The following is a 22826-nucleotide window of genomic DNA, read 5'->3' on the forward strand; positions in this document are numbered from 1 at the left end:
CACCCAGCACTTCCTCGCTCTCCGGTGCCACGCCACTGTCACCACAGGCACAGCACTTCCCCCTGCCCCTTCGGCTGCAGCTCCCCCCTGGAGCCACCCACCGGGACAGGGAGCAGGCAGGAGGGACACAGGCTGCAGCACCCGGTAGAACAAGAGGCGAGGCCAAAACGACTGACCACGGAGCAGAAGGAGGAGGTCACATATCACGCAGAAGCACGAGGTGCTCAGTCCAGGACCACAGGGGCAGCTACTGACTCACCCCGTCCTCCTGAGCCTGCGGGCAGCACTCCTCCTCCCTGCACTTCCCAGGCAGAGGAGCTGGAGAGGATGCGCCTGTGGCGGGTATCAGGGTCACGGAGCAGAGGGTCCCTGTCTGCACAAGCCCCCGACACAGCAGGGCACATGAGAGCATTTGCTGTCCACCCCTGGGCAGGAGCAAAGAGGATCCTCAATCCCGTTGTCAGGGGCAGTGACAAGGTCTCAGGCTCAATTCTGAGCTTCCCCCACAGCCACCAAGGCCAAAGTCATCTCTCCTACCTAGCCTCAGCTGGAACAGTTGCCAGCCTGACAGTGGGAGGAAAATAAGGAAAGGAGATAAGAGCATCTCCAACATTCCAGCCTCTACCAGCTCCGTCCTTTCTATCATCCCTGCTCTCTCCCCACACCAAGCTCCATCCCAAAGCCAGGATCTTTACTTAATCCCCTCTCATGAATGAGGGTTTCCATTCGCCAGCCCCTTCTCCATGCCAGCCCCACACAACCTGATCTCGCCACCCAGCACAGCAAACCTGCCCAGCACCCCACGCTCAGCCCAGAGCCAGCCACTGCCTGGAACAATCCCCAGCTCTGCCTGGAAAACCCCAGCTGGTGCCACAATGGCCCGTGTCTCGGGGCAGGAGGTGGCAGGATGCTCACCGACACATGCTCACCAGCGGGGACAGCTGACTTATGGAGCGAGATCCGACATGAGACTAATTGCACTTGCTCTTACTACAGCTACTCCTACTCCAATTATCCCAGCCCGCAGATCACCCCAACCTTCCCTTAGGTTATTGTTACTCCTCACGTTTGCTGTGACTCCCCAGCTGCACATCACCACTTACTTCATTAGTGCCATTAAGAAGACCCACAGAACACAGCCAGGCACAGGTGCCCCTCCTGAGCAGCACCTCCTGCACCAGCCTGTGAGCAGGCCCCAGGGCTGACCGACAGAAAACGCGTCCTTCGGGGCCTCTCTCACACCACCATTAGCGACCTGCACCTCGGGTGTCGCGGTAAGGGCCAAGGCCCCACAGCAGGGACCACCGTGACAGCCCCACAAAGCAGCCCGAGCATCCCGTGACATGCGAGGCCCCAGGAATCAGCCACCGCTTTCCTCACCGCACCCTTCCACATAAGACACCGACAGAGACCTGTCCCACTCGTGCTGGGTCTATCCTTTCTTCTTGTAAACCTTGGCTCTTCCCATTTTTTGTTTTCCCGGTTCTACATCGTTTCTCTGACACTTGCTTTGATGCCCCTGATCACATTAAACACCTCTCAACCTCCAGAGGACCCCTCTGTGCTCAGGGCCGATCCCCAGGCGCGGTTTCCCACTCTGAGCAGCCCTTCCCCTCTCCCGCACACCCCGCTCCCTGCTCCCACCCTTCCCGAGCCGCCCGGTGCCCTCTCGCCCGCAGGTTTCCCCCTTTCGAAAGCCAGAACTGCCCCTCCGCGGCTGCCCCTGCCTGGGTTCCCGCTGCCGGCGCCCGGCTTCGCCTCCCGGGGCAGCGGGCAGCCCCGCGCCTCCCCGCGAACGCACGGTCTGTCCGCGGGGCCGCAGAGCGGCGGCGGCAGCCCCGGGACCCCGTCGGGTCCTGCCCCGGAGCAGGTTCTCCCCACACACAACCGGCCGCCGGACAGTGCGGGAAGGGGCAGCGCGCACCGGCCGAAGCCAACCTCCGCTGTCCTCGCCCGCCGCCCGGGGGCACCGCGAAGAGCAGGCGGCGGCCGGGGGAACCCTCCCCACGGGGCGCGCCGCCCCGGGCCGGGCCTCGCCTCGCCGGTACCGGAGCAGCGCCCGCAGCCGAGCGGCTCCCGGGGCGCCCCGCCAGGCCCTCGCCGCTGGGCGGGAGCGCCGGAGCGGGGCCGGCCCGTGCAAGAAGCCCCGCCCGGTCCCGGTCCCGCCGCCCGAGTTACCAGCGCCCGCTCCACTCCTGCTTCCGGCTCCAGTGTCCACCGTCATATGACACCAGCCGGTCACCTGACCGCGCCGCCCGGAAGCGGTCACGCGGGTGGCGGACGCTGCCGTTTCCGGCGTGCGGCGGGCATGGCGCGCGTGGCGCACGTCGTGGCCGACACCGGCGCGTTCCTGAGCGCGGCCCCGCTGCAGGTACCGGGGGGGGCCGGGAGGGGGTTCCGGGGGGTTCCGGTCCCGTCCCGCGCTGACGGCGCCGCCCGCAGGACGTGGCGCACGCGCTGTACACCGTGCCCGAGGTGCTGGCCGAGATCCGCGACCGCCCCGCGCGCCGCCGCCTGGCCGCGCTGCCCTGCGAGCTGCGCCTGCGCCGCCCGCCGCCCGAGCTGCTGCGCCTCGGTGAGTGCCCGCGGAGCCCCCGGCGCGGGCAGCGCGCGGCAGGCACTGCGCCCCGCTCCGGCCGCTGCTCTCCTTCCCCGTGCTCCCTCTTTTCCCTTCCCTTTCCTTTCCCTTCCCCTTCCCTTTTCCTTCTCTTTCCCGTACCCTCTCCCTTCTCTTTTCTTTTCTCTCTGTTTTTTCTCTTTCCCTTTGGTTTCCTTTCTCCTTATGTTTCCTTTCCCCTTTTCCTTCCCTTCCCTCTCGCAGTGACCGAATTCTCCAAGAAGACCGGGGACTACCCCAGCCTCTCAGCCGCTGACCTGCAGGTTCTCGCCCTCACCTGCCAGCTGCACGCTGAGACCCACGGCCCCGGCTCCCTCCGCTGGGAGCCCCAGGACAAGGTGGGTCCGTGTCCCCCCTCCCCAGGGATGTGGCCCCATCCTCGGAGCACTCCCCCGACCCCCTGCTCCCTCCCCAGGTGCGGCTGAGCTCCACCCTGCGACACCCTGAGGCCCCCATACACCTCGCCGGCTTCCACCTGCCCTCCAAGGTAAGGGACGGGGCCGTGGTGCTCCAGGGTAAGGTGCTGGGGATGGGGGTACAGCCCTGGAGAGCCCCCGGGCAGCAGCGGGCAAGGGACTCCCTGTCCTGTGTCCCCGCACAGCACAAGCACCCCGGGAAGGGCCAGCACCAGCCAAGTCCGGCAGGGAGCACAGCCCCATCTGAGAGCGACCAGTTCAGCTCCTTCCTGTACTGGCGAGCGCCCCTGCCCAACATCGAGGAGGAGCTGCAGGAGCTGCTGGTGAGACCCAGTACCTCCTCTCCTTGCTGGCCGTGCCACCCTGGTGTCTGGCTGGCTTTTCCCACCTCCTTCACTGTGTGTGCCATCACTGAATGTCTCCTCCACCCCAGAACGCTCAAGCCATCTCCATTAGCCCAGAGACCACTGAGGAGCGCCAGAGCTCTGAGCATGATGCCAGTGCTGATGAAGAGGAGGACGAGGAGGAGAGCGACGATGAGGGCTGGATAACACCCAGCAACCTCAAGCAGGTCCAGCAGGACACGGGGCACTGTGATACTGCTCCTGATGGCATCCAGGTCGGCTGCGTCACCACAGACTTTGCGATGCAGGTGGGTGCTGGTCACTTTCTTGTGCGGGACGACTCCAGCCTCAGGCACTTGGGGTGGATTCTGAGACTACTCAAACCTCTGGGCTGGTTAAACCAGCACACGGAGACAGAGGAGCTCCCGGATGGGTTGAGCACAGCTTTGTGACAGCCTCTTTTACCTGAAAACCAGCCCGTTCTCTCTGTGGCAGAGGCCCCTGTACAAAGCCTGTTGGCGTCGCTCCCGTTGGCCGCTCTCTTGCTTGGGCTGGCAGATCCTGGTGAAAGCTCCAGGCAGTTCCAGCTCACGGCGTCCTGGTTTCTCCCTGCTTGTTGCAGAACGTGCTGCTGCAGATGGGCCTCCACGTGCTGGCAGTAAATGGCATGTTGATCCGACAGGCCAGGAGCTACATCCTGCGCTGCCACGGCTGCTTCAGGTGAGTGTGGATGCGCAGAGCTGCCCTCAGCACAGTGCTTAGAATCATGGACTCATAGAATGGGTAAGGTTGGAAAGGACCTTGAGATCATCCAGTTCCAGCCCCCTGCCCCGGGCAGGGACACCTCCCACTAGAGCAGGTTGTTCCAAGCCCCTGTGTCCAACCTGGCCTTGAACACTGCCAGGGATGGGGCAGCCACAGCTTCTCTGGGCACCCTGTGCCAGGGCCTTGCCACCCTCTCAGTAGAGGATTCCTTCCTTATATCTAACCTGAACTTCACCTGTTTAAGTTTAAACCTATCACCCCTTGTCCTGTCGCTACAGCTTGTCAGGGCTGGGTGGATGATCCTGTATTCCACGGGCTGGGGAGCACTAAACCGCCCCGTCCGTGTCTTGCAGGACCACTTCGGACATGACTAAGGTTTTCTGTCCCCACTGCGGTAACAAGACCCTGAAGAAGGTCGCAGTGAGTGTCAGTGATGATGGGAGCCTCCACATGCACTTCTCCCGCAACCCCAAGGTGCTGAACCCCCGAGGGCTCAGGGTGAGTGTCTGTACATCACATGCTGGGTGCTGGGACAAGAGCCTGGCCTGTGGCTGGGGTTTTGGAGGGAAACAGCTGATGGGAATCAAAGTGAAGCCGTGATCATCCTCCAGATGTTAGACTTGGCTCCGTGGCTTTTGAGCTTCATTTGCTCAGCTCTTCTCTAGAGGCCTGTAGTCACCTTCGAGTCCCTGAAGGGGTCAAGCTGCCCCTGAAGTGATTTTAAAACTGCTTCTCCCTTGCAGTACCCGCTGCCAGCGCCGCGAGGGGGGAAGCACGCCAACAACCCTCACCTGGTGGCCGACCAGCCCTTCCCACAGCAGCGCCTGTCCCGCAAGGCCAGGCAGAAAACCAACGTCTTCGACCCCGACTACATCGCCGGGGCCTCGCCCTTCGCCGAGAACGACGTGTACAGCCGCGCGGCCAACCTGCAGATCCGGGACGCGGCGCTGGGCGCGGGCAGGCGGCGCCTCAACCCCAACGCCGTCACCAAGAAGTTTGTGAAGAGGCGGTGAAGGGCCGGAGGGGTCCCTGCAGCCGCTGCTGCGAGGGAAGGATCATCCTCCTGGGTGTTGCATGTTGCTGCTGGTGGCTTTGGGAAGGGGCAGCTGCCCCAGGCAGGGGCTGGGCCTTTGCTTCCATGTTCCTCTGATCACCAATGAGCAGCCGTGATCAGGGGATGACGGTTGCTGGAGAAGCTCGGAGCTGGATAGCCTGCCAGAACATGGGGGCCGGGCAAGGTAGTGGCCTCCTTGCTCGGTCCCCTGCGCACCCCAGGCCATGGCTGTGTTGCTAATAAATGGCCAAAACCCACAGCACCGTGGTTCAGTTTTGTGTCTGTGTCTGCCTGGCTGGGCTCAGAGGCTGGCCTGTGCCTTTCTGTGAGCCTCGAGAGGAAGAGGAGGCTGGGAGGGTTTCTCGGGGTGTTTTCTTCTGTCCCCTGGCACTAACACGGGCAGTGGGTAATGAGTGCCTGCAGTAGGGTCAGCAGCTCCAGAAGGGCAGATGCCAGTGGCAGTGGGTTGCATCTACCCTGCTGTGGCACAGGCACATCTGACCCTGGCAGTGGGTGCAGGTTTGAAGGGGGAGGCACTGGGGCAGTGGTACAGGCTGGGTAAAGCCTTTTGGATAAATCTGCTTAAATCCTTCACAGTAGATCATTCTGCCCAGCTCTGGAGGTAACTGCAGTTGTTTCTTACCCCTGTTGTAGTTCACCACCTGATCAACACTGGCTGCTGGCCCCTACAGTCCCGATGGAGGCAACCGTTCCTGCAGGGGGGCAGCAGGAAGGGGACGCACACTGAGCCTCAGCAACCCTGGGGTATTTCTAGCACGTGAGCATAAATACACCAAAGGTGCAGATGAAGGGAGTAACTCCCATCACCTTGGCCCAGGATTTCTGGCATCACCTCCCTCAGGTGGAGGAGCCCTGGACCATCCCAGGGACCCTCTGCACCATGGCCAGGTCCCTCACAGATGGAACTCTGCTTCGGACTGACTGAAACAAATTCCCTGGAATGCTCTGTCATTTGCAGGCTGGGGTTGGGGCAGCGCACCACAAAGCTTACTTTGGACTCAATGCCACAAAGTGAAGAAGAAACGCAGGTGTGACATGGTGCCTTTTCTCATGCAGCAGCTCCAGTGGGACACTTGGCTGGCACGGGCTCTTGTCATCTCAGTACTTCCTGACCCAGCTCCATTGGTTCCAAGGCAGTCCATTCCATACTGAAGAACAGCATTTTCTCCCAGCAGTCAGGAGATGCTCTTGTAAAAAACCACAACAAGACTTTACACTGCAAAATGAAAACTTTCATTGTTTTATTCTTGACTGCAGCTGTTTACAGAAATATAGTTGCGAGTATACAAATGTCCCAATAGAAGCAAAATATTTTTGTTTTTTAATATTCAACAAGTTATCACAGGATAGCTAAAAACATAGATGCAAATAAAATATCCCCTCGTAGAACAAACTGAAAACACTGGGTATCAGTGCTTGGAAAACCCCCAACTACGAAAGCCATATACACAGAAATGCACAAAGGAATATCTGGTGCTACTTTCACATTGCAGGACAGTGGAAGAGGCAGCTCAGCAGTTGACCGGTGCCCCAGGAAAGCATGGCAGAAAGGTGGGTAAAGCCACTCCAAGATGCAGCTAGTGACAGAGGTAGAAAGCTCTGCTCTCAAGGTTTGTTGGAGCTTACTCCTTAATAATGAGCTCAAACGTAAGTAGTTCAAATCACGTCCGCAATAAAAAGGCTTCAGGAATACTGTGGTCTACTAAGCAGGACATGGGAATGTGTGCACAGTTCTGCAACACCCCGAGGCACTGCTCTCTATCCTTCCAAAAGGGAGCTTCCCCCGAGCACTGTTATCCCAACCTCTGCAACAGCCACACTCCTGAACAAGGGACACTCGGATCAGACCAGCCCCAGCTCAGAGGGGCAGCTCCAGGGACCACAGCGAAGTCATGGACATCTACACGATCCCAACACAGGGCCCTTGACTCATCTGAGTCCTGGAGCAAACAAACACAACTGGAGTATTTCACAGTGCTGCTGGGTGGTGGAGGTTTGGAGTCTGAACCAAGCAGAGTGTCGGTGAGTGTCCCACAGCAAGCAGAGGAATCCTGGGGTTCCTCACCCCCAAAACACTTGAATATTGTGAGGCAATTTCATGAACTGTAACAGCAAAAATTACAGATCTCTGGAACAGCAGAGATGAGACCTGCAAAATGATGGCTCAAAGAGAGGAAATCAGGGCATTTGCATTCAGTTTGGCAGAGTTGCTTGGATAGAGCCTGTACCAGGACAACAATGTTCAGTGATCAACCTCCTGTCAAACTGCACCTGATTCGTCATCAAGAGTCCTGGTGAATAAAATACACACCAGTGACACGACAATCTGGATTTCTTTGAGAAAGTTTAGCTCCTCACACAATCTAAGTAAGAGATCAGCGTACAGGGTCCCTCATGCCTGAAAACCAAGGAGAGCTCTCACCAGCTTCCAAGGAGTTTTGTAGATATGGACTGTTGCAGTAAAATGTCAGATTAAAGAAAGTAAACATGCCTGTCTCTATGATAAGAGAGAGGAGTGACAGAATAAGCTTAACCTTCTCGATCCAAACACAACCCAGCTGAGCTGCAGCCTGATTCTTTGCTCTGCAACAACTATAACCCACCAGCAGAGAGCTGCTGGCCTCAGCCCAGCTCCTCCGGAGCAACACGGCCACCACCATTCCCTACCTGCACGAGCTGCAGGAGACTGAGAACGGGAAAAGGTCCCCAAATCAGGAGTAACCCATGGAAAGCTGGCAGGGGAGCACACGGATGCAGACAGCCCATGCTGCCGCCGCATCTCCAGAGCCCATCCAGCAGCAGCTCTGCCCAGGGCTGTCAGTTCGAGTGCTTCGCTACCCCACAGCTGAAACTATGAATAAAAACATATAAAAGTACAAAAGTGTACAGCTGTTTCCAACCCACAGCTATCAGTGACGTTCACAAGCAGAGCAATGCTACCAACAGCACCACATGTACGGTACTCAAGTGTTCAGACAACTATTAATGAATAACTACAAAACCCTTGGTAAATGACCTCATACTAAGGAAAAGTAGTATTATTTCAGGTTTATAAAAATGTAAATATAACAGTATTCTATGCATGTGCCTACTTATCATTTGTGTATAATAGATATGATTCCTCTATATACATATATATAATCCTAGAATATACAGGCATTGCCTATTTACATACTTATACAGACTGTAAGAAAGGAAAAGCTGCTCCCTCCTGCGTGACCCCTCAGAGCCCCAAACTCCATTAAAGAACTTTACAAGTACACTTCTACCAGAGTTCATCTGCTGCTGCAAGTTTCTTTATCCCATTTCAACAGCTCACAATCTATCTCAAAAGACTGCTCCAAATTGAAACAAATCCCCCAGCCAAAGAAAGCATCTCAGTGCTTGTTTCCTTTTAGCTGCTAAAAGACTGGAACTGTCACCAGTCCTCCAGAACACAACAAACACCTATTCCTTGAAAATAAACACTGCACTAATGAAAAGTCACCAGTGATCAATAGTTCTTCTCAACTTCCACACACACCTCATAGCTCAGAGCATGCAAAGCAATTCATTCTCCTTGTTCTTGCCTCTGTCGCTGCCTGTAATCCCTCGTACTCCTTTCGTGGAATTACCCTGAAAAAGCAGCCCCAGTTTGCTGCACAGAAGCACTGTAGAGAGCCAAACACTGACAGGCAAACTCTTTCCTCTTAATGAACATACCCTTAGGGGAAACCACGTGCAGCTTTTTTAGTCCAGCAACAACTTTTGGATTTTGCTTTTTAATAAATCATCTTTCCTCTTCCTCAAATAATGATTTAAACTAGGTTTTAAGACAAATGCAAGCTTCTGACTTGATTAGTATTCTTTCTGAAGACTCTGGAAAGGTAATAGAAAATCCGTTCAGACAAGTTTTCTATTTAGAAACGATATCCTAAACCAAAATCACAATAGAAGCTTAAAAAGTAAATAAATACAAATAAATCAACTTATCTAAATTAGGGGAATGTCCACTGATACAGCTGCCCAGACTCTCAGTTTTTCCAGTTAAAAAACCTGCCAAAGTGACAAATGCTGAACTGCTCATGCTTTATTCTACTTTAAAACTATACAGGAAGTAACCACGCTATCAGTAATTAGAAGTAATCATAATGAAATGATTGGTGATTAAACATCCACTTTGAATCAGCAAGCCTGAAATAATTTCTGGAACTACTTTTATATTAAAATAATAAAAAAACATTTGGCTTGAATAACTGCTGAAAGATCAGACAGTGAGGAGGCAATTAATAACAAAACGTGGACTTGCTAATTAAGCACAAAGATCCAATAACTTCCTGCCAGAGGAGATGCTGACAACTGTGTATTATGTGCTATTCATACAATTTTTATACATATATACACACATATACCCAGTGTATAAGCAGCCAAGAGAATGCATGCAGCAGTCATGACTGGCAGCTAGCAGGTTAATTCTCCCCAGATTTTAACCTGTGCCAACAAATGGGTGTTCTGTGAACCCAACACCCCACAGACGCTGCGCAGAGCGGACCATGGGTGAGTTAGAGGCACATGCTCAAGAGTACTGCCCACACTGAACACGGAGGTTTAGACTTCTTGGTTCTTTCAGAAGTGAGCTCAAGGCAGCCGAAAAAACCAAGACACTTAAAACCCATCCCAGCAATGCAGCTCTACAGTTTTCCATTTTCACCCAGTAGTATCTTCGACACTTTATTGCTGCTTTGCGGATATGACAGTAACTTCCCCTTTAGAGTAATGGCATCGAGAACTTCAAATTTATAGAGACTAATATCTCAGTATCTTCTTTCTCACCCAAAATGGACTAGACATGATGCCACCGCCTCACCTCTGCAGGCAACTACTGAGAATCCATCTACTCACAGATCCCAGGCAATCCAGAGTGAGCATGCAGAGTAGTAAATACAGGGATGGGATTAAAATAAAAGAAAAAAATCAGAGTAAGCTCCAATTATCAATACCAACTGCTTAAATGCCAAAAGTAAATGTTCAGGACTGATAAAATACAGATGTGGCTCACACTCTTCTTGGGTCTTTCTGCCATGAAATCCTGCAGCCCGTCTTTAAGCTCTTTTAACTGGCTTATCAAACCTCTGTTTATCCTCTGTAACAGCTGTCTGCAAGCACTGATCAACCACTGAGCAATCTCTTCATTCAGAAGACAAATACTTTTTGTAACCAAATCACATGTTCCAAGTGTTGTACATTTAAACATTGACCTAAAATGAACACGATAAATTTAACACAAGAAAAGGTGTTATCCAGAAGTGAAAAACGTGATAGCACAGCCCTTTTTTATTATTTTACATTTTTTTTCTCTTCTCTTCACGAGCGACCCAAAACACGCACACAATTCAGACATACCCTTCCCCTGGAGCTGTAGCAGTCTTGGTATGAAGTTCTCTTTTGGACACCCATCTTGTTAAATGGAGAATTGGTCCCTGGTGACTTGGCACTGACCAACCACACTTCCACGTAAGGATACACCCCTTTGGAACAACAGAACAAACTGAAGCAGCACACAAGTGAATTTATCATTCCTGTTACTTCTTCTGTGTATGAAGGCTCTGGACAACACCCAGCAGCTTGTCCTGGGACTGTGATCCTGCAAAAGCCACAAGTTCATTTTCAAATAACTGGCTATCGACTTCCACAAGCATCTGGAAGTTGCTTCGGTCCATAATTCTCAGTCTTCTACATAGCCTCATATAGCATTTAGATTGCTGCTTTCATGTCATGAACCATAAAGAGATTGTTAATATCTTGTCTTAGCAGGAGATAAAAAATAAATCACAGAAAGAAAAGGTATGGTTCAGGGTTAAAGCAGCAGTGGACATTAGGAAGCAGGGAATTGTATTTATCATGATTAAAATTTTAAACATATTAGCATAATCATAAATTAAGAGTTAAAACACAGAGGCACTAATAATAAAAATATTAAATAGACAATGATCGTGGACAAAAGCTGAATGGCTCATCCTGAATGAAACCCTGTTACTTTATATATGCCTAAATGCCTACAGGTTTCCTTGCTAGACTGTATTGCTGAGTGACGGACACATCAGAACACACAGGGAAGCTTCTCATAGCCAGTTGGAACAATAAACTGCCTGATGGAATGGCGAGAGATGAACAAGTTGTTTATGTTGCAAAAAGTACTTAAATACTCAATAAAGACATAACAAACCCCACCCCACCCCACTGTTATCAGACGCCACGTTGTGGTAGAACATCAGACAAACTCACAAATTTACCACAAAAATGTGTGGCAAAAAGAATATTTTATATATATGTATATATATAAATTTTTATATTTATGCCAATGTACTCACTCAGTACAAATAGCAAAATAGTATACCATTTCCTAAATACAAAATATAGCTTTCCAAAAAAATGAAACACACATTAGATATAAACCATCCAAAACTTGAACGATTGAAAACTGTATTCAAAATTAAATGACCCAGAGCAGGTCTCTTTCTGAAAAGTTCCCTTCATATCGGCAAGAAGCCTTACTACTGAAAACGTAATTCAATGCCTCTCAATGAGAGAGAGAAAGAGAGAGACAGAAAGAGAAAGTGAACGGTAGGACAGACTGACAAACGGGAAAATCCATTAAACAAACAAAAACTCTACACGGCTCAACTAAGCACACAAGTTAAGGGAAAAAACACACAGTAAACAGACTAGAGGAACTTAAAAAACCATTTACAGACTAGTCTTTGTTATTCAAAATAACAAAAATGTAAAATGACATGATACCAACTACACTCTACCAAGGCATAATCGCCATACATGACAGCTGTCTGGCTCTAAAGGCAGCAACAGCTTTCTACGTGCAGAAGAAGAAACAAAGATCTGAATGAGGCTGTAGTGAAAATTCACAAAACTGTTCAGATAGTTGGAGCACCCAAAAAATGCACATGCCTCACAATACAACTGCATGGTCTGGAGTGGGTTGTTTTTACATTCTGTAACATTCGTCGATGTTTTCTTTCTCGTTTTAAATTGAAACATGACAATCTAGAAACTAGACTTGGGGGACTGTTGGTAGGTGAAAAAAAAAACAAACCAACCTCAAAACTGCAGTGAGCTCAATATGCTACAAAGATGCAACAGCTCAGGATGAAGTGAAATTTTCCAGAATGCTTAAAAATGAAGTAATTTGCCCCCTACTTGGAGTAAAGTCAAGCTGAAGATTTACATCAATAACAGCTGGAAAAATGCCTGGTTAAGGGGGGTTCCTGCATTTAGAAGGTGGTGGAGAAATTGCTTCCTCTCTCCTTAATCCTTGATTACTTGTCAAAACTTCCACTGACTAAGCAATTTAATGCCACGGATTCCTAAAAGTTACTTCTGATATTTAAAGCCATTAGGATATTTATGTCTTTTTTTAAAACACAATATGAAACTGAGGAAGAGAGAAGGAAAACCATGAGAAGAATTGAAGGGAGAAGGCTGGTTTGAGAATGGTTAACGCAGCTTTACAGAGTTCGAACCCATCCAGTCAAGAGACACAGACTTCCTTCCTCAGCCAGGCAGAATCTTCTTTAGAAGGTATTTTAGAGGATAAGATTTTAAAAGAAAAATTGAATTGAAATCCCCTTAATTTCTTCATTTTGTTAGAGCCACCAAACCCTTGCCCCATGTACAAGCCACATGTAAAGAGACATGGAGAACCGTTAATCACATCTGCAGATGGGAAGCGCCCACCTGTGGCTATCTACAGAAGCGAACAATCCTCTGCTTGCTGATTAAAGTTATCACTATTTGTCATTGCTGCCTACTGCAATCAGCAAATTGCAGTATTAGCTCTCCCACTCAACTCTAAAACATGATCCCTTCACTTATTGACAGCTGTGAGTTGTGGCTCATGGCACAGGCATTTGATGTTTCTGCTTCACAAGCTTTTCTAGTCAAAAGAGGGATGTAAAGAAGGAAGAGGAGGAAACAATAGTAAACGTGGTGACGTATTACCTTCTACCAGCAATAATAGCTGATTAGATATGCTTTAAATTCAAAGAGCACCCCACTATTAATGAGGTTTAGGAATCTGGTAACAGTACAATCCCATGCCCTAGTAAAACAAAGCATAGCTTTTCAGCATTATTGGCACTACAAATCCCAAATACTATGGTCATAGCCTTAGGTGCTAGACGTTGCAATTGGCCATGTGTGTGCTCTTTAAAGAAGAGGGCCACTCTTTGACAGAAGCAATCAGTTCCACACAGCCTAATCCAGAGCTGGAAGGTCTGAGAGGATCTGGGAAATCATCACTTTTTTCTTCACAGAATTTCTGCAGGAAAAAACAAGCAAGCAAGTTAAAATAAATAACAAAAGCCATCCCCTCAATTCAGTTTAGTTCCTTCATATTGAACGTGTTGCTCACCAGCAGACATGAAACTATCAGAATGTAGCACACTTTCACAGAGTAGCATTACTCTCCTTCCACATAATTCTCCTTCATAACTTCATATACAAAAGAGTTCAGATTAGCAAATGAAGTGTATTGCTTAAGCAAAATTTACAGGGAATTTAGGACAGCCACAGAGTTAACTAAAGCCAAGTTACACACTGTGGACAATACTATATGCCACAGACCTCCTGGTTCTTGGTACTCATTTGTAGTCAAAGCCTCTTTCACCTCTCTGAAAAAGGCACCTTCTAAAAGCAGAATGTTTCCTAGTAACAGCTGATGGTGTTTTCTCAAAGACTCAGCATGTTGCGCACACTCTCAATAGATGCCATGTTCTACCAAAACTTGTTTTCACATATGTTACTGGAACCCGGGCAGCAATTTCAGAATAGCACAGACTTGAGTTGTTACTTACTCAATAAGCCTTAAGTTTTTAACTACGGTTGTATTCCATAACACTTTTATCTGCCAAGCTGTCAGTGATCTATTCTCCTTCCTAATAAAATACTACACCCTAACAGCAGATGACAAAACATACAGCAACTGAACAATGAGAACCAATCTCAACCACCTGTTTCATACAAATTCTGACCTCCGACTGTTTTAAAGTAACTCCTCATTCTAGCTACCAGTACTATATTCCTAATTCAGTGTAACTGGTATTTTAGCTGGTGATGTATTTCATAAGGCATGGTGATATATTTCAAAGTAAAGACTCACTGAACAAAAGTCTGTGTGGCAGCAAAGAGCCCAGAAACCCAAACATGCCACTTACTTGACTAATTAAAAGGAGCCAGCCATATTGTTCCCCTGGTTTTGCAATGACACAAGCAGATCATCTATCTTCTCAATATTCTGGTTGGTTGCCATAGCTGAAGGTAATGGAGATGTCTCAGACATCTGCTGGGAGAGAAGAGTTGGCACGGCTGCTTGTCCCTCGCTCTGCGGCTGACCTGGCTGACTTATAGCCATCAACTCATCAGGCAACGTCGCTGGTCCAGAAGTTAGCAGCTGGCCACAGTCTGTTGAACAGTAAATGAAGAACAAAGGACCATTTAAATTGGGTTAATACATGCAGTGAATCAGCCAACTTCTTTACATATGATCTGTACAGAAAGTTACGTGCACTTTTGTTCACATGGCCACCCTTACTCACCACTCCCTCAGGATGTGAACAGTGGTTCAAGGTGTACGGATTAAATATATGGATGCTGTATTATAACCAAACACTATTAACACCCCAGAGGAGAACACTTAGCTAGAAGAAAAACAAAACACAGCAGAAGACAAGTGCTGAATCGTAGAATCATAGACTGGTTTGTGTTGGAAAGGATCTTAAAGCTCGTCCAGCTCCAAGCCCCTGCCACGGGCAGGGACACCTTCCACTAGAGCAGGTTGCTCCAAGCCCCTGTGTCCAACCTGGCCTTGAACACTGCCAGGGATGGGGCAGCCACAGCTTCTCTGGGAAAAGTCTGTGCCAGCGCCTCAGCACCCTCACAGGGAAGAGCTTCTGCCTCAGAGCTCATCTCAATCTCCCCTCTGGCAGGTTAAAGCCATTCCCCTTGTCCTGTCCCTACAGGCCCTTGGCCAAAGCCCCTCTCCAGGTTTCTTGTCAGCCTTTTTAGGCACTAGGAGATGCTCTGAGGTCTCCCCAGAGCCTTCTCCAGAAAGCCATTGTGTAAATTGTGGAAACATAACACAGCAAGAGAAAAGATTAGTGAAGCTGTCTTAAGAGGGCATAACCCTTTAACATGTGTGTACATGTATTTTATGTAAGTATTCATATAGTGATATTAAAAATATTTCTAGAATATATCATAGATATACTTATTTCTATATAGATATACACACAGTTCTAAGATGGTTTTGTCACATGTTAATCCTAGGTGTAAAACAACCAACAGGTATTTAAGCTAAGCAACATTCAGAGCACCATGTTGAGTATGTATATTCTCAATTGAGGCGCTATGTTACTTATTCCAGAATATTTAAATTCTTTTTAAATATCTCAGAATTAAGTTATCACTGTCCTGTAGACACCAACGAGTAGCTCCTCTAAACTGTAAACTCAGAATCGGGCATCTTACTGTTACTGCATCAAAACTTACTGTTTTGAATGCCAAACAGGAATATTCCTGATGTTTGCTGAGATGAAGCAGGAGAATTCTGCAGCTGGTTGATAGCACCTCCTGCTGCGTTGTGGAATAAAGCAGCTTGTTGCTGTGGAGGAGAAGCAGTTCCTTGCATTCCTGCCATGCTGTTTTGAGAAGAATACATAGGAGACTGCTGCAGCTCTTGCTGGCTCATACTATTCTGCAGGGCAGACATGGAAGCTGAAGAGATGAAGAGGGTGACTTGTTGCTCTTGAGAACTTGGTGATCCTTGAACCAACTGAATCTGGGGTGAGTTATGGAAGATGGCTGGCTGCTGTGCTTCAGCCTGGCTGGATCCAGGAGTTTGAAGAGAAGACACAGTACTCTGACTCTGGAATTGCATGGGCTGCTGCTCCTGGTTCATTGATGCCATGTTAGTCTGTGGATGGAAAATGGACTGGCCTTGCTGCTCCTGATTGGTAACCGGGTTTTGATTTGGATTGAAAATCATGTTCTGCTTTTGAGAAGCAATTGTACTCATTGCATTTTGATTACTGAACATCATATTCTGCTGTTGCTGCTGCTGCTGTTCTTGGGATGGAGGACTACTCTGAATAGCAACTATTGAATGCTGAGGCTGGAAGATAGCTCCTTGCTGGTTCTGAGGAATTGAACTGGACTGGATAGAGCCTAGTGACACTTGAGACTGAAACAAACCTTGCTGAGCAGGCTGAGTCTGGGGCTGTTCTTGGGGAAGCATAGTACTCTGGATATGAGATATCTGTGTCTGCTGCTGGAAAGAATTCTGCTGTTCAGTGTTTGTTGCTGTCTGAAGAGGAGAAATGGAATTTGGGCTTGTAAAGAATGACATCTGTTCTTCCTGAGTTGCAGCATTGCTCATTGAACTCTGGGAAAGGAAAATGTTGGCAGACTGCTGGTCTTGAGGAACTGAAGAGCTCTGCAATACACCCATGGTGTTCTGCGAGTGGAACATTGGGGGCTGCAGTTGGTCTGAGGAATTGGTACTGGTCTGGTTGTGGACAATGGAATTTGGACTGTGGAAAATAGAGCCTTGTGTTTCCTGTGATATATTCTGAGTATCACCAATAGGATTCTGAGAGTGAAAAAGCTGAGCTTGTGAATGTGGAGATTGCTGCATAAAGCTTCCTGACTGAATAGACATGATTTCTCCGCCCTGTTGGAACAGACTGCCTCCTTGTTGTTGAGTTCCACTTGCCTGAACAGCCATCATGTTTTTAGTAGATGAAAAGAGATTAACTTGAGATTGACTTTCTCCACTATGCTGCATTTGAACCATGGTCTGAAATACAGTGCTTTGCATCTGTTTATTCTGTCCTGAAGCTTCTTCTCCATCTGCAGAATTTGAGGTCTGAAACATAGCAGGTCCATTGTTGGAGACCTGCTGCTGAGCAGCGGTAGAAGTCTCACTTCCAGAAACACCAGGAGAGGAAGAGAACAATTCACACTGCATTTGCATGTCTTCACTTGTTGATAACCCACTCATTATGTGGGAAGCCTGCTGGTAAACAGGTGACTGTTGCAGGGCTCCATTCCCCGACGTTGTTGAGGAGAACAAATCAGACTGCATCTGTGTTGCAGCTTGGCAAATGTTTTGTTGGATTCCTATCACCATTGCTGCAGAAGTCTCCATCGCCTGCTGCTGCTGCTGCTGTTGTTGTTGCTGTTGACTGGACAATGCATTTTCAGGCTGTGAGTGAACATTTTCAGCTCGTCCAGGCAAAAGATTCTCTGGTCTGGAATGGACAGCTGTGTCTGATGAGGAAAATATACCAGGATTTACGCTATTTTGTATCTGGCTAACTTGCTGAAAGATATCAGCATTTAGCTGGTCTTGAACATCCTCACTGCTGTCTGAACCAGAAAATAAAACAGAAGATAACTGCTGTTGAGCTTCCAACACCTGTTGCACCAAGTCAACATTTCTATTGCTGCCAGTGGCAGTGTTTGTTGGAAAATTTCCAGCTTGCAGTTGCTGGATAGTGTTCTGTAACTGACTTACGCCGCTTGCTGATGAGAAAATACTTGAAGAAATCTGTTGCTGCAATGCCTGTGCTGGTTCTGAGAGCGTAGACTGTTGTTGTTGTGATGCATCAGTTAACTGTGACAAAGTGACTACTGTGCCATCTGATTGCAAGACTTCCCTGGCTTGGGCATCTCTTGTTTGGAACTGTGCAGCTTGCTGCAATAATGCATCACTGTTCTGCAGCTGACCTGGAGTTGAGACTGCTGAAAAGCTACCAGGCTGGGAAATGTCCTGTGTTTGGATAGTAGTTAGTGTGTCTGGATTATACACCTTCGGCTGTATTTGTTGCTGGTTTTCATTTTCAGAAGGTAAGTGGGAAGCAGAAGTTGATATGCCGGACATACTGTTTTCCAATGTTTGTTGAGTTGGTCCAACGACACTTGAAGCCTGAAAAGAGCCAGACATTAAGCAATTCGTACGCTTACTTGGGTTATGCTCACAAAATTTCCACCAATCACGATCTTCATGAAAGATCAGATGGAAGATTTGATGGCTATGTATCTATCTCTCCATTCATAACCAAACAAATAAGCAAATGACAGGCAGCGGCAATGCTACTTCAAGGAAGAAATCAAGATATAATTTAATGAAAGCAAAGATAGGAAGTGATTAAAATAATATTCTTACAGTGATTTACCAGTTCTGTGTCACAGGACAAAAAAAAAAAAAAAATCATAGTATCACTAACCAATCAACCTTGGAATTGAGATTGAAACAAGGCAAGTTACTTTCAGAGAAAATTATTGTAGATACTTATTATTAAATAATTATTTTTTCATGCTCGGTGATTGTATGTTTTGCCCACATCAGTCTCAGACTTGACATTTTCCCTGTGTGTTACTCTTCTCCACTATTAGAACCTGGACTGATGGGTAGATATAACTATTAAAGCTACAGCCTTCAGATCATAATCAAACTTACCTTGAAGACAGGGGGAGATCTTTTTTCTGCACTTACTTCCATTGGAGCCACATCTTCATTCTTAATCATACTGCTTGGCATAAGCGGAGTTATCAAGGCACTAGGAAGAATGTTGACCTTCTCCAGGTTACAACCAGTGGCTTTCACTGCTGCAGTCACACATGAAAACAAAGGAAGGGCAATGGAATGTTAGCATCCACTATGCAGAGGGTGGATTTCTAGTGGTGGCCTGCTCACCATTTCACTTTTCAGCCTTACCACAAGAGCTCTCATCCTCATACAAGATGCTACTACACAGACAGATCACTGCAAACACTTGAATACTTCAAATAACTCTAGAAAACCTTCAAAGGTTATTTTTAAGACTAACAAAAATGTCATAATTTTGGTTTTCTTCCATTTTGTATATTTCTAGACCAAGAAGAGCCATCTACCAACTGCTTGAACTACAAACATAGAAGCTTAAGGCATCTTTCCACGAATTATCACATCCTAAACTTTACTGCACTTTAACTGTACAACTTCTCTATTTTGAAAAATCTGTTTTCAGATAACCATGTGACCATAGTGCTCAAAGCATTCAGACTGTATTTTTAATCTATTAAAGGAATAATCAAGCAAACCTTGATAAACCTGCGTATCAGCTCTGTAGCAAGAGCAAGTTGTAATTTTGCCTTTGTAGTGCCTAGTTTTTTCAGGTTTTTTTTTTTTTTAAGTAGAAAGGTGGCTTCTTAAAATGAATTAGATCTTTTTATTTTTAATTTTGATTTTTCTTGGTCCACATTAAAAAAAAAATACATAAGCTGAGATCTTTGCTGTAAATGAAATTAACTTTCTTGATTTCAAATACTGCTCAAATTGAGCTTAAAACAAACCAAGGGGAAAGCATGTAAAAACCATAGTTCCATACATACTTGTAAATACATCAGAGGATTAATCTTCAACATAAAGCATCCCACTGGATCCCCACATTTATCATTTATCATTTCAGAACAGTGAGGAAGGATGGGCTGGGGCATATGCAGAGACAAAGTACATAAAACAGATCTGGTTTTGATCATGAACTAGCTGGTTCATAATCAGCCTAGAGCAGAATAGGTACAGGAATGAGACATCAAAATGAGCTGCCTAGCACAAAACCCACACAAGAAAGTAAATTAAGATTTATCACATAAATTAAATGGAGGACATGAAGCAACAGAAATAGCACATTTTATGAACAGCAGATTTTCTCCCAGTGCAGTTGGTATCCTCCCTTGTTAAGCTCCATGCTAAATTAGTTGGATGTCAAGCTTGCCCTGATATAAAAATAAGTTATTTTCCTCATCTTTTTGATCTTGCTACTAGAAGTCTTACCAGCCCCTTTATCAGCTTGTTTCATTGCCCTAAATATTTTTGCATATTTCTCCCCCAAACATTCTCTGCAGGCTTAAACGCATATGTTGTATTATCCTCCCTAACAAGTTGTAAAGTCAACTTGTAAATATATTCCTGCCAAGACCAAGCTATTAACTTCAAACATGATTTTAACCTGAAGCTATGGATTCCTATCAAACTTGTGATCACATTGTTAATTTGCTTACTTTCAACCTGCTTTCACCAGAGCAGGCTATGGAAATTTCCATTAATCTTTGTACGCTACCATAGTTTTAACAGTCAACTAAGAAACATTTCCTTCCTCTACTTTATTTCACTATCAAAAGGATCAATTCAATTCACACTTAAAAACCAGGCAAACCTAAAACTTGCTCCCTTGGAACAAAACAACAAACTTTGTATGGCATGAATGGTCAGAAAAAAATGAAAACAAAGGAAAAAAAGGGGGGGAGAGAAAAAGAAAAAAAGAAAGCCACACAAAACCACAACAACCCACTGAAAGGTACAATTTGAAATTGCTTTAGTTAAGAATAGCGTTCTTAACTAAACCCACTGAAAGAGGTCTCATAAAACCACTGGACAGCTTCCAAAAAATACCAGTTGGCATGTTCGTGTTTTCAGTGCTCAGTTCTTCCCCACCACTACCTTTATGTGTGGTTTTGCTTAAATTAACACCACACTGTTTCTAAATCCTTTGTTGCTAAATCTTAGGCTTCTTTCTTTTTTCTTCTTCACTTGCAATCATATTAAATGAAGATTAGACTTCAGGCCTCAGCAATGAAAAGTGAAATAAATAAAAAACAGAAGGAAAAAAAACAACTATTTTTTGCAGGTTTTGTTCTATACTAGTTCATGTTAAAATAAACGTAAAAGAATACTGTTATAAAGTAAAATATTCAGAAAGAGAAAAAAAACCTCACTGTAAGAAGCACAAACTTATCTTCACAGGACATCTGATTCATTCCTCCAAATTTGGGTAGGAATTTATAGTTAAATTATTAACAACAATGATAAGAATCAATTTAGTACCTTTTATAGCCTCTTCAAAAGAACAATGTTGGGCTGGGCTGGAGATTTCCTTTTTCACATTAACATTCAGAGTACCAGCTGTTGAGACAAAACACATTGAGAACTTCCTTATGTTAAAACAGCATACAAGCGAAAAAAAAAACCAAGCTAACCAAAACAGTTACTTATATCCTAAAGAAACTGAGGTTCTTTGAAACCCAAACAAACTTTTGGACTGTGTATTGTAATATATATAAATCAATAAACAAAAATAAAGTGATATGGTCAAACTTCAACTTTCCTCAGGATAAAGCTTGGTGCTATTTTTTGTTTGGATTTGCTGCACTGTATGTAATGTGTTTCCTTTTTTCTTGCTCAGCTTTATTTTGAACCTTAGGTTAGAAATGGATGCTACTTCATGAGAACAGCTGTCTCCACGCAGCTGAAATTTGAGATACTTGCCATGTAAATGAGAAAAGCCAAGCCTTTAGATTTTATTATTTAACAGAGCAAACATCACCAGCAAGATGAGTTTGAAAAGGTCCATGTTACTTAACATTTCTGTTGTATGGATTAAATGCTATGGAATCAAACCCAAAATGCTTTGCAGGTAAAACTGCCCCTTTTTTTCCTCCAGTTTTCTTTTTCACATACATGTATCTGGAGTGTACGTAAATGGTTGCACATCATGTGATCTTCCAGCATTGGTCACCACATATATTCCCACAGAAACAGCTGAGGTTATTTGCTGGTCATGATATGGTGGCACCTTCACAATAAGATGATTCTGCAATGCAAAAATAATTTTAAAATCACATTAGAAGACTTATTTTATCACTATTGACCTTAATTGTATTACATCCATCAAAACAGAGAAACAGATTGATAAAACGCCATAAAAAAACAAAGACACTGGGGGAGACGTGATCAAGTCACACTTTCTGTGAAGTGAACTGATAACTACCTAGTGCTAGAAGAGCAATTTGAATGATCTGCCTATATGATGCTCATTGGCAACCTACGATTCAAATGGAAAGACATAGAAAGTCCAGTACTTTAAGCATAAGCTTATGCCTAACATGCCTTACTGAACTGCAGTCAGTTTGCCATCAAGTTCTGCTGGACTCAAACACTTCATGTTCTGCTGACTCAGGTCTCTGTATTCAGCGTGAACAGATGGAGGATGCAGTTTCATGTTACACTTAAGCAGATTTAACACTGAGCAGGCTTCAAAAAAATAGGCCTATAGTCATTCACCAACAGGAACAGCGATGAGGGATCTCTCTATTCCCCAACTACCCACTGCAAGTGAGAAATCATTTCTACCAGTGCACACATGGAATACATCTCCAGCCTATGGAGATGGGAGCAAGGTGACGTTTGTCAAACATCATTTACATCTAATAATTTCTCTAATTTCAGTCCAATAGTCCATAAAGACACTTAGTTGTTGCAAAAAGAAGAAACAAATATTTTGTAAAACATTTCAGAGTGGGACAGAAATCCAGCCAGGTATAAAGACTATGGTGTACACCATCTATTTCCACTTAGTAGTAATCTAACGTGGCCTTAGGAAAGCTACTGGAAAAGTGTATTAGGCCTTTTAATTAAACTGTATGTAAGGGCAAAGACTTGCTTCATATACCACACTCCTACTGTGGTATTAAAATTCTCAATTAGAAATGGAACAATTGTACTTGTGTAAATCCAA

The 22826-nt window shown here is 46.3% G+C and overlaps 3 protein-coding genes across 6 annotated transcripts in view; 1 reads left to right on the plus strand and 2 right to left on the minus strand.

Annotated features, from left to right (window-relative positions):
- Window positions 1-2279, minus strand: part of LOC115619715 (NEDD4-like E3 ubiquitin-protein ligase WWP2) — a 35024-nt gene extending 32745 nt beyond the window's left edge. The window contains exon 1 of the mRNA XM_030512454.1: window positions 2179-2279. Coding sequence (XP_030368314.1) covers window positions 2179-2224 — 46 coding nt within the window. The 5' untranslated portion in view covers window positions 2225-2279. The remainder of the gene's footprint in view (window positions 1-2178) is intronic.
- On the plus strand, window positions 2242-5458 carry LOC115619543 (RNA-binding protein NOB1-like). The gene is made up of 9 exons (XM_030511988.1): window positions 2242-2371; window positions 2443-2575; window positions 2822-2955; window positions 3033-3104; window positions 3219-3356; window positions 3467-3685; window positions 4000-4097; window positions 4496-4640; window positions 4886-5458. The coding sequence occupies exons 1-9, from the start codon at window positions 2309-2311 to the stop codon at window positions 5153-5155; spliced, it is 1272 nt and encodes a 423-aa protein (XP_030367848.1). The 5' UTR covers window positions 2242-2308; the 3' UTR covers window positions 5156-5458.
- A 979-nt stretch (window positions 5459-6437) lies between these two features.
- The window catches only part of LOC115619539 (nuclear factor of activated T-cells 5-like), a 70133-nt gene continuing 53744 nt past the window's right edge, over window positions 6438-22826 (minus strand). For 3 of the 4 annotated variants that reach the window (XM_030511975.1, XM_030511977.1, XM_030511979.1), the window contains 6 exons: window positions 21770-21902; window positions 21137-21214; window positions 18731-18879; window positions 15760-18196; window positions 14427-14673; window positions 6438-13531 (listed from right to left, as the gene is read on the minus strand). In XM_030511975.1, coding sequence (XP_030367835.1) covers window positions 14435-14673; window positions 15760-18196; window positions 18731-18879; window positions 21137-21214; window positions 21770-21902 — 3036 coding nt within the window. In that variant the 3' untranslated portion in view covers window positions 6438-13531; window positions 14427-14434. The remainder of the gene's footprint in view (window positions 13532-14426; window positions 14674-15759; window positions 18197-18730; window positions 18880-21136; window positions 21215-21769; window positions 21903-22826) is intronic. The other variant, XM_030511976.1, reaches the window with a different exon arrangement.

The sequence above is a fragment of the Strigops habroptila genome, chromosome Z (genome assembly GCF_004027225.2).
Source record: "Strigops habroptila isolate Jane chromosome Z, bStrHab1.2.pri, whole genome shotgun sequence".
NCBI classification, from domain to species: Eukaryota; Metazoa; Chordata; class Aves; order Psittaciformes; family Psittacidae; genus Strigops; species Strigops habroptila.